We start from the raw sequence: 12,000 nt of genomic DNA on the forward strand, positions 1-12,000 counted from the left end.
TCAAAATCTCAATCATTTGACTCTTGGGAAACTGAATGAAAGTTTGGCTAAGAGAGCAGAGCAATATTCCGATGTGCTGTAGACAAGGGGAAAGTCTTGTCCAAACTTAAACATCAGAGAAAAAATGTGGAAATAGTTCTTAAACAAACTGTGCTATAAAATATTAGATTTCTTAGTCCCGAATCTGTAAGGTGCCCAAACATTTGCACAGGACACACCAATGGATTTGAAATTTAATTTTAGTTATATGTTACAAAAAACAGAGTAACTGTGCATTAGAATTTACTGTTATTGCATTTTATGTTTGATACAGAGGTGTAAAGTTTATTATTCTCCACTGAAAAAAAAATTGACCATGGGTGCTTAAACTGCACCGTCCATCCCTATCCTTTACTGCACCATCAATTAATTCCACAAGCAGACAGAAGGTTGCCATCTCAGTAAGCTTCAATTACCTCAATAACTGACCCATGGGTAATATCCTCTTGAATAACTGTCTTATATACATGCTATTAAGACAAGCCATTCGCAGCTGTGAAAGTGTGTCAAGAGATCATGACTGGGGTTGAAAGAATAAGAAGCAGACATGTAACAACAAGAAAATTAAAAATAATAATATAATATAAAATATAATTTAAATAAAAAATATAATATTGCATAAAATATAATATAAATCAGCTAAAAGAGAAAACTATGCTGAAAAGTATATCTTTTATTAAGTAGAAATAAATATATAACATTTTGAAGCCGATTCATGAGAAACCAAAGCCCTTATATATAAATCCACAGGTTTCTAACACTGTCAACTTTGTAAAACTCTGCAAACCCCTTAAATACAATGTGATAGTAAAGTAATGGAAAGCAAATGAACATCTGAAACCATTCTGTCATACATTCATGATATGCATGGTGACAATCTCAAGATGGGGATAGCTGCAGATGAGAACAGAACACTTCCCTTTTCAGCGCTGCTAAGATGGCCAGTTTTAAAGGATCAGGTAACGCACCAGTGTCCCACATGCTGGTGTCTGTCAAACGCCTCTCCTACAGGCAGCAGGAGCATACCCATGTTTTATTCTTATCCTCACCATGCCACCCTATAAGCCCCCCTCCCCAACAACACCATGCGCTCAGACAGTACCTCAGACTCTTTGACAGAGTCTTTGAATGAATCAGTTTTAATATTATTCAATACATACAATCTTAATCTTAAAAATGCAAATCCATAACAAAAGTCCATAACAGTAAATTGCATTGCTTGTACAGTTTTAGCCAAACAGATAACAGATAACAAAAAAGGGATCACATTTAATGCTACATAAATCAGACTTACACTGAAGCATAAATAGCCTTAAACTTTTTTAAAAAAAACTTTCTTTATTTTTTAAGGTTTAACTGACTTCGATATTCATTAATTATTTGACTAGTTGTTAGATAAAGCAAAGTCAAATTCTTTCAAGCTCATTCTAAAAAAGTACCTGCTGTTAGTCTGTGTATACAGCTGTCATTTACAGCTGACACTTACAGAACAATAATTAATAATCTCAATGCATTAAGATAACATGTAATTTAGCAAAAATGAAGCATGAAAAGAGAAAATGAGAAGATGTCACTTACTGGCGTGCCTTGCCCGGTGCTTGTTGGGCTGGTTGAGCTCCCTCTCCGACTCAGAGTCCCCCTCTTCTGATGGAATTCCAAAGGAGATACAAGAGGAGGTGGGGGCTTCCTCAGTACGCCCTCCTTCTCCCTCACCATAATCCACTGGCTGATCACTGGCTTTTGCTTCTGTCTCACCAGACCCCACCCTTTCCCCTCCAGAGCCCCTCCCTGTCGACTGTGTGGTCACCTCTACCTGTCCACGCAGAGCAGCTGAAGCGCTGATCAGTACGCCTCGCTGACCCAGAGGCTCTCTCTCGTGGCGAGGGATGTAGAAGGTGCAGCCCGGTGCGCTGCTAGTGGTAGTGCTGTCCTCCTCAGTGATTTTTTTCTGGTACAACTCTCCCTCGAATCCACGAGCACTGCCCAGTGAGGTGCAGCCCACGTCCTCCAGGGTGGTCTGAGACAGCGACAGTTGCAACTCCACTACAGATCCTGGAGTGATTTCTAACCTGGTTCCTCCTCCACCTCCAGAGATTTGGGGGTTTGCTCCAATTCTGTCCTTTGGAGCTGGAATGCAAAACTGGGTTCTGACCTTAGGGCTCCGTCCAGGGCTTTCAGCTTCACTGTCTGTCTCCTCGTTAAATGCTTCATCTTGTGATTCGGAGATGTAAAGTTCCTTCAGAGCATGAGGCCTGTGTGGCGGTGGGATCCGCAGAGTGGTGCTAACCGTTTGAAAGCTTCCTTGATAACAGCATCTGCAACAGAGAACTCTTAGTTAAAGCATGATTAAGTTGGTTACAAGGAAGATATACAGCACATTCAAATGGTTCTTTAAAAAGGTAATCATTCTATAAAAGAAAAACAATGGTGCTTTTATTGTTAGATGTGATCAAAGGACAATGAACACACATTTAGAACGTAAAGGTCTGTAAAGTGTAAAGTTTGGAACGACTTTTAATGCATTTAAAGCTTTTTATTTAATAAAATAATCATTGTTCTGCAAATAACCGGTCAATCCTGTTTGGTTTTAGGTTTTTAGTGGACGATGTTGGATTTTCATTAATATTTAAATTGAAATGATCTTAATAATTTGTGTCTCCACATCCTGAGGCAGATAACTTGACATAAAATGATATTAATACATTTTTGTTTGTTTAAAAACTTCTTGATGTTTCCAAAATATGACATGTGATTGGACTAATACATGGTGGAGCTGTCTGTTAGTTTGATCTCCAGACATGCCACAGTCACCAGTCTACAGGAATCCAAGAAAAGATAATTAATTGGTAAAGTAATTGGTTTTACTCTGATTGGGTGAGGTAGGTTAAGGTTAGGGAACACTCAACACCATGCTGAGCAACACTGGCATCTGTTAGTTGACAGAATTAGTTACTATTCTCCTTCTATTCTCCTAAGTGTGTTCAACTGTCCACATCCATCTTGTGTTAAGAGGACTTCAGAGAGTAGTGGGTGAAACTGTGTCACACGCCTCCCACCTGTCTCCACAAACTCACCTAACTCCATTTCCCACAATCCCACTTTTCTGTCATGTGTTCACCTTTAGCCAATCAGAGACTGTTTCCATGTTCCAAGTCAGATGATTACTAGATTACCTTCACCTGTTTGTCATTAGCTTTCTTTGTATAACCACGTTTGCTTACTCCCTGATTTTGCAAAGTATTGCCAAGATCTCTTGTTGCATTTGTTATGTATGTAATATGTTCTATATTTTGCCTGCCTATTACCAATTATTTGTCTAGTTGTATAATAAACAAACACACTTTCATGTATATCTATTCAAACTGTATGTAGTCTTGTTCTAAAAGGTGGTTTGTGATACCACTAAAACAAATATTACATCATGTTCTTTACATACTAGAAATAAGCCCTATCTGGATGGGATTCTCAGGGGGTCCTGGGGTAATTTTCTCTTTTAAGGGGGGTCCTCTGTGATTTTATTTTTATTTTGAACGACCATGTATATGTTTTTCTCAGACGTCCTCTAAGAAAATTACAGGCAGAATTACCTACTGTTTTTCGCTAAATTCCGTGGTCCTCTGGTAATTTTAGTCCTGTTCGGACTCACATCTCTGAGTTTTGTCACCTTGCGTTTAATAAAATAGCTGTTTGTCCACTGCCACGCACCGTAATTACACCTTGGGCTACGGAGAGCCATGTAAACAAAACAGCTAGTGGAAATGGAGGAGCTACTAAACGCGATGTCGTGACAAAGAAAGCCAAAAAAATTCAATTGTAGTCCAGATGCAAGAGTTTTATTACCAAGTATTTTTCACAGACGCCGATAAACTAATCCCGTCCGGATAGGACTATAGTGTTGTTTTATTAATTGAGAAAGATTTAAAGACATTGTTGGAATTAAAGGGTTACACTGTGTTTCATTTGTGCAAGAGGGTATATTACAGTTCCTACCACAATCTCACAATATGGCAAGTCATAAAAAGTGTCAAATGAGACACCAGGCAGAAAGGTCACTGTGTTTAATGAGCCAGACTTTATGTATGCTGTGTGTTGTAAGGTCACGTAGAGTATTTCAACTAAGAGCAGAGACACATGAGCTGTTCTGTAATTAATCATGTGTAACAGAACACTCTATATTAGAAAACTCTGTTCGCACATTTCTTCACTAATTCACCAACAAAAGCCGCCAACTGTCTTGAGTTGAGTGGAAAGACTCAAACCTAAAGCAGCTGCTTTACCATTTGTTACCTCAAAGGTCAAATCAGTCCATTTCTCTTCCCAATTAAATAAGCAATCTAAACATGAGGAGCTGTTAGATCACAACAAATGCATCACAGTGCACTTTCATTTCTCACATTAGTTTATATTAGTTTATGAGGTTGTATTTAAATCAAGCTTCCCCTGAACATATTGGTCATGTGTTTGCCTTGAGCCAATCAGAGACCATTTTCAGTCCTGTTTTAGTCAACTGAATGCTAGATTACATTCAACTGTTAGTAATTAGCTCTCCTTGTATAAACACATCAGCTTACTCCATGACTTTGCGAAGTATTGCCAAGATCTGTTGCAAAGCTCTGCAATATCCTATGTGTTTTGCCAGCTTATTACCAATTATTGTCTAGTTTTTTGGCATGTATTTAGATTCATATGCTCTTTAGATTCATTTTGCTCTTAAAGTTAGTTTGTGATACCTAACATAACATAAGAGGCTACAGGTAAAATACAAATACATCATAGTACACTTTAGTTTCTCACATTAATTTATTAGGTTGAATATTAAAATGTACACTTTTTAAAATGTAAAATATAAACATAACATTCAAAGTTTAAGATTGATTTTATTTTATTAGTTCCAGAATAACCCTGATATTAAAGTGTAGAATATATATAAATAACAGTATGCCAAGTGCCAAAAGCTAACTACAGTTCCACTATTAAATACCTTTTCACCAGTAGTTCCAGACCATCATTGGAGGCTTGAATAAGAGCAACAACCTCTGAAAGGCTGAGGCTGGAACACAGCTGTCCATTCACAGACATTATCTCATCATCCTCACGCAAACCGGTGAAGTACGCATGGCTGCCATCTTCAACCTAGAGACAAGAGCACAGTCATGGGTGAGAATCAATGTAATTAAAGGACAATGATGCATGTTAAGGTCTGGGACATATTTGATAGTAACCAGTGGTAATAGTGGTCAGGTGACCTTCTGACAGTTGTTCAAGGCATGTTAGCCAAGACTCACTGATGCATGAAGGGGATACAGACTGTTCAACTTACTGCAGGGCTATTGTGGCCCAGAGAAATGACTAATAATGTTTATGGGAGAAATTTGACACACGGTATAGCCCCCTGTATACCCTGTCCACTGTCAAAGGCATGTACAACGAACATGATCTAAACCTTTTTCTGTTCTCTTATGTGCAGGACCTTAGTAAACTGCAGTGAACCAGGCTGACTTTCCAGTCAAATAAAACCAGGATCTGATTTCTCTCTAAATGTGGAATATTAAAAAATACTTACAACTGAAGGCCTAATTACAACTTTGATAAAAACCTAATGAATATGATGTGTCATTACAGACAAATACAAAAGAATTGATCAACTTAAATGCAAATTAACTAACGAAGGAATTAGTTCTATAAGAAGGGTTTCACAAATAGATAAATTTAATAACAGATTTAGTAAAAAAATTAAATAGCTATTTACTGTGTACATACATGTAAGTTAGTAAATATACCCAAACTGTACCTACATCTTTGCTTTAAAATCAAATATTCTTCTTTAAATTAATCGTCATATTGTAATATATATTTTATTAAAAAGTTAAGCAGTTATGTTGTAGGTAGACATAATGCGAAAGACCTGAACCAAATCTATCTAAACACTTTGTTGCTCTATAGATTCTGTAAACAAAAGTCTAATCATATAGACCTATTTATAGAGTCAACAAACCTCTGCAATTCAAGCTCTTGTTGATTAGGAGCATGCAAATCAAGTGCCTCAACATTACACGGCACAACAGCTGCAGGTTCAATGGCCAAACAATGCACTTGGCCTTAGAGGACCGTCAACCACAAGTCTAGAATAGAGGAGCGATGGTGGTGGTCTACTGTAAGATTTAACACTGACCTTTACTTTGACTCTGTACACATCACAAATCAGCACTGAAAGGTGGTCAGCTTGTACAGCTTGTAAAACACAAGCGGCTCCTGTAAGATGGTGTGCGAAGCGAACGCATTGTTGGGCTATATCTACCTGTAATAAGAGCTGGGACCCCTTTCAGCGCAATCCATCCCACTGCAAACCACAGACAGATTTGGTGTGTGTATACTGCTATAAATCACTACTGTCATATTAATTGTATAAATATATAAACACAGCTTTTACAACCTTGAGGGGAATCTGAAGGAAGTAATTTGCCTTCTAAAATAGAAATATTAATTAACTGAACATTATTAACTTAGACCTTATTCAATTCTCCAACAATCCAGACAAATGTCCATAAACTGACATGAAAATAGCAGTGTGTATGTATGAATATGTACAGTTAGGCCCATATATATTTAGACAGTGACACATGCATGCCAACATACTGTATTTAAAATGAAAGAAATGAGATGCAACTAAAGTGTACATTTTTAGGTTTAATTGAAGGGGTTGAACAAACATTCTATGAAGCATTTAGGAATTGTGGCCTTTTATTTCCGAAGCCTCCTTATTTCAGGGAATCAAAAGTAGTTATCGCAAAATTATTATTATTACCCGTGTTAATGCATCATCAGGTTTGAAAAAAGGCCTGGGCACGTTGTAGAAAAATGGTTGTAGTTCCAAAACACTTTATAGGAATTTAATTGCAATGTTTAATCCATTGAATTAAACCAAAAAGTATAGAATACAGTTGCATATTATTTGTTAAATTTCAGATCCACTGTGGTGCCAACTGTCCACATATTTATAGTCCTAACTGTATGTATATGTGTGTGTTGCTCCTACTTGAGGTCTCATTAGAAGTGCAGTAAAAGAAGGCCACCACAAATGTTGGCAGCATTATCAATGTAATATAAACTATTTCTGACCTCCCAGAATAATAACCTCCTTAGGCAACCATTATGAACAGTTCCCATTCCAAACAAAACATTGCATGCATTTATTTATATGGAGCATTAATATTTATAATAAACTACACCTGGGGTTCAAAGAGTCATTCTGCATTGCTCTTTTAATTTAGACAGCAGTGACCACACTATAACACCCTGAGTGTAGGCCACAGCTGCCTGAGCCAAACTGTAAATAACACTTTCACATGCTCCTCTTCATTCTAGGTCAGTCCACACCAGGTGTCACAGTCCAACACACAGTGGTTGTCCCTCAAGGGTAAAGCGATTCATTTCAGAATCAAATATGTAAATTCTACAGTTTTACTGTTTGCTTCTCTGTAAGTATTTTTTATATAGGTACTGTATACGTTGACATGCCAAATGTCTTGGGACAGGAACTGGTATTGTGTCTTAAGACTTTTGCTATGTCCTATGGAAGCTAAAAGAACACGGCACTGCTCAGTGAGAAATGTGTATGGGGCTTCCAGCACAGAATTTAAATGTGATTTCACCAAACTACAATACCCAGAACGCACCACACGTGGACTACACTGACTCACGAGATCACATGACTGCACGGCACACTCAGGAAGTAATCAATGTAATTAGCCTCACCTGTTTCCCCCTCTGTATTTATACCCCCCTCTGTTCACGCACTCCTCACGGAGTATTGTTTGGGTAGTCCTGCTTTACAAAGCGTTTTCTATTTCGCTGTTTGTTTTCTTGTTTATGACGCTTTTTTCCGTGTACCTCGACTCTGCTTTTTTGCCTGCTCTACTTTGCTGTTTCCCTGTGTTTTGGCCCTGGACTGTATCTCGTTACGAATCCGCGTCCTGCCAGATCATGACACAAGGAAAGGATACAGTATTTGTAGCTCTTAATGAAAGCTAATATGTAATGAGACCCTACAAGAAAGAAGTTTCTACCATTATAATAATAATATTTTCACACAGGCTAATGCAGGTTTTTTTTTAACTGGTCTCAACCCGGGACACCCATTTTCTCATGGTCATTAAGTCGCGACACACTTATTTAAAACTAATTTATTTTTTAAAAATAGCCTTCAAATACATATTTAAACATACATATTTATGCAAAGTAAATTGCAATTTTTATTAAGAAACTGAAGAGGAACGTGACATCTACGTATAAAAGTTACTACAATAAAAATCTAACCTCCACAAAAGTAGATACATTACTTATCTGCATTCAGAGTACATTAGTAAGAAACTCTATGTGTCTCTCTTTTTTCCCAATATACAAGACAAGCACAAAATAAGACTAGCATACATAAAAATAAATAAAAAAACTGTGGCCACAACACACTTTTGGGTCCCGACCCACCAGTAGAGAATCACTGGTCTAATGGTTAATTGTTTTGCTTCTTTTGTGATGATCTAAACTATATGTCCAGCTTTCAGACCCGTGCTTGAGTCTGGAGTGGCTTGTGACACCTTGGCACTATCCAATCAGATGGCACACAAATACACTGACAAAAATGATGTAAATACGTAATTTAAATATGCCAGTCAGTTCAACATATTTAACCCAGCTCTTTCCGAAGCAATTATACTGAAAGGCAGCAGTTTCATAAATTCAATACACCAATTTTACACAGTTTTGTCTTTAGTGTTTGCACACTTACAGCATAGAATAAATCCCGTTCTGTTCCATATTTAACATAATAAAAGTTTTCAAAGTCAAATGTGTGTATTCAAGCAGGAGAACAGTAAAATACACAGAGATAGAAACCTAGGTTCTGCAACACTGCTCTAAACACTCTTTTTGTTGCAGGGTTTCTGTTGTATCACTAGAGGGCAGCACCGCACTGTTCAGTGTTTTTCCAGCTCCCAACACACCTGATCCAAATAATCAGCTTATTAACAAAGCATTATGTTAAACTGAGTTAAACTGGGTGTGTAAAGGCAGGAAAAGCAGTAACCTGATCTGTTTTGCACAGAGAAAGCTAAATTTTAGCTTTTAATCAAATTTTAAATTTTATTGCAAACAAGAAAAACAATTTAGTTTTCACATTTTTTATTTTGCATATATATATATATATATATATATATATATATATATATATATATATATATATATATATATATATATATATATGTATATATATTTGCCTTCACTTTTATGTAGTTAACTGGTCCTTACATAGATTGGTCACAGCTTTAGATAATAGATCTATTGAAAATAATAAAAGTAAATACAAAATTAGCTGAAATTAATGGATTTTAAAGTAGTGTGGCCAGTACAGGCCAATTGTAGTAGCCGGACCGGCTCCTTCCATCAATAAATACATGAGTATTGGTCTGAAATATCGTCTGAATAAAGGCATTGGCCCAATGCCGATGATAAAAAAAAATAATAATAATTGCCATTATAGTCCGATGTCAATTCACAGCGTCCACATTACAGTTTGTAGTTTGCAAAGCTAAAACTTTGTGACAATAATAAACATGGTTAATTTTATCATAATGGAAATATTTTAAAAAGAATCATCATTCTGGCCAGCTTCCACCACATTTGTCTGTGAGGGTGAAATTTGAAAGGTTGTTTTTTTGTGGAGTTGCGCTACCCATCAATATGTGCAACTTTGCGGCCCTGTGCATGTACTGCTCCACAATTCAAATGTTTTCATGCATTATATAATGAGCTTACTTTTCTAAACATGTGTATTGGCAATTCAAATTGACTAATACTAATAATAATAATAACATAAATCCCCTGAATTGCCTTATCTTGCCTCATATGTAGTTTTTTCGGCTATTCAAATATCCTACTTACACTTCTGCTTTGATCATATCCTACCTACTGTTATATTTCGTCAGATTTAACTATTAATATAAACTATGGAAGAACCATTTGAAAAGGTAACACAACTTGACAGGACACCACATTACCCATTCAAAATTCTTCATAATATTTGTTAATAAACTTCTTCATTGTTCAGGTTGAGAAAATACACTGGCTTAGAAATATACTCTCTAATGAGACTGAAGTTGCAGCCCTAGGTTACCCAAACTCTAATGGATTCAGTGATTTTCTTCTATAAATATCTGGACAGTTACACAGTTTGTGTACAGACAGCAACTGAAGCAGTTATTCTCCTTAAAACAGGGCATTATTCCAATGGCTTTATATGGCTGCTTTATGTGTACTAAGGAGTGATAAAACAGGGCTGATGTGTCTTAACAACTGGAACAGCAGGGGTAAATGGAACAGTTTAGGCAGCCGTATATGGATCTCTCATAGATAATGTGTGCGCGGAGGGGCTGCTTAACAGAACCGAAGGCCTGTTTAAACGGTCAGAATCAACCCTCACTCAGCCTTCCATCCAAAAAAGGAGGGGAAAGAAGCAACACTCACTTTATTCGCTATGTGGAACAGAGCAAAGATGAACAGGCCAATGTCAAAGCTGCATATGTCTTATGGTGATCATATATACATACTATGGACTTGAGCCAGGAATCTGAGTATTATGTACAAAAGTATTGAGACACCCACTATAAGCATTGCCAACAGAATGGGATGCACTGAAGCAGCTGTGCAAGAGCCTGAGGTCACCAAGGCCAGTGCTAAGCACCAGTTATTGGAGTATAAGGAAACAATGAGCTGTCAATCAGTGTAGCTGTGTTTCGTAGAATGATGAAGCTCTGGTAAATACTATACCTTTGTGATAAGCTGCAATAGAGTGGAGGAGTTACCCAGTGTAGTGTGAACCAGAACTAATAATCATGCTATAAGCTCACTCATGCTCTTCTGTCTGAATCCAATCAAATCCTCACAGCAATGTTCCAACATCTAGTTTAAAGCCTTCCTAGCAAGGACATATTTCTTTTGTTGAACCAGGAGGTGTCTACTAACGTATGTCTCTAAAATGCCAACTTTACAGGAGATGAAAAGAACCCTTTTTTAAGTCAATTGAAAAATACTCTATTCTGAATCCTTCTAATGATCCAATGAATCAATCAATATTTTTTACGTAGTGTATAAGACAATTGGCAAAATTGCAATTGCATCTCAAAAAGTAAAACAAGGCTAATGTGTTGTATGTATTTTTTATTGTCTATTAAGTATTGTATTTCTTGTTTTTATCTTCTTCTAGTTATATTTTACTCTTTTGAATTCTTGTCACCAGTTTTTGTACTTCTTTAAACTGTTTATTGGGTTACATGTAATACATGTCTTCATGCAACAATCCATGTATTTGTAGCATACTTATGAAATAAAGTGATTCTGATTCTGACACTGCCCTTCACAATGCTGATCTAATTATTTACAACATGTGTTACTGTGTGCTATGAGAATCCTCAGTCACACAAGGTTCAGCATGTTGGTGTTTTGATTAATCTCGATGACATTCAGATAATGCACCAAACAAAAACACACTGATCATCAAAGATAATGACTCAGATGAACATGTGTGATTCACTGATGTTCAGCAGCTGTTCTGGAAAAGCTTGAGAACATCAATCTCTTCTTTTTTGGTGCATAACCACAAAAAATATTTAACTTCCTCACTCCTCAACTCACTCCATTACTGGATAAGCGGTGAGGCAGCTTTCACAGTCTTGTTGACTTAATATGCCAACAAGACCATGCAGTCTTTTTTACTGCTCATCCGGTGATGGAGTGAGTCGAGGAGTGAGGAAGTTCAGGTGATGTTGTGGCTGAGAATGTATGGGTTGGGCTGGTGAAACGTATAGAGAAGAAAAATCCATCCAACTACTACAGGAGTTACTGAAAGTGGAGAGAAGTGCAAATCATGTGAAAAGCACAGATCATTTACAACAATGCTCCGAAAACATA

The 12,000-nt window shown here is 36.9% G+C and overlaps 1 protein-coding gene across 3 annotated transcripts in view; it reads right to left on the reverse strand.

Annotated features, from left to right (window-relative positions):
- The window catches only part of LOC103035875 (synaptopodin-2-like), a 37,007-nt gene that overhangs the window by 12,031 nt on the left and 12,976 nt on the right, over positions 1 to 12,000 (reverse strand). For 2 of the 3 annotated variants that reach the window (XM_049482706.1, XM_049482704.1), the window contains exons 2-3: positions 5,021 to 5,172; positions 1,618 to 2,354 (exon numbers count right to left, since the gene is read on the reverse strand). In XM_049482706.1, coding sequence (XP_049338663.1) covers positions 1,618 to 2,354; positions 5,021 to 5,172 — 889 coding nt within the window. Of the gene's footprint in view, positions 1 to 1,617; positions 2,355 to 5,020; positions 5,173 to 6,337; positions 6,359 to 12,000 lie in introns of those variants that run through there. The other variant, XM_049482705.1, reaches the window with a different exon arrangement.

Source organism: Astyanax mexicanus, chromosome 8 (genome assembly GCF_023375975.1).
Source record: "Astyanax mexicanus isolate ESR-SI-001 chromosome 8, AstMex3_surface, whole genome shotgun sequence".
Classification (NCBI taxonomy): domain Eukaryota; kingdom Metazoa; phylum Chordata; class Actinopteri; order Characiformes; family Acestrorhamphidae; genus Astyanax; species Astyanax mexicanus.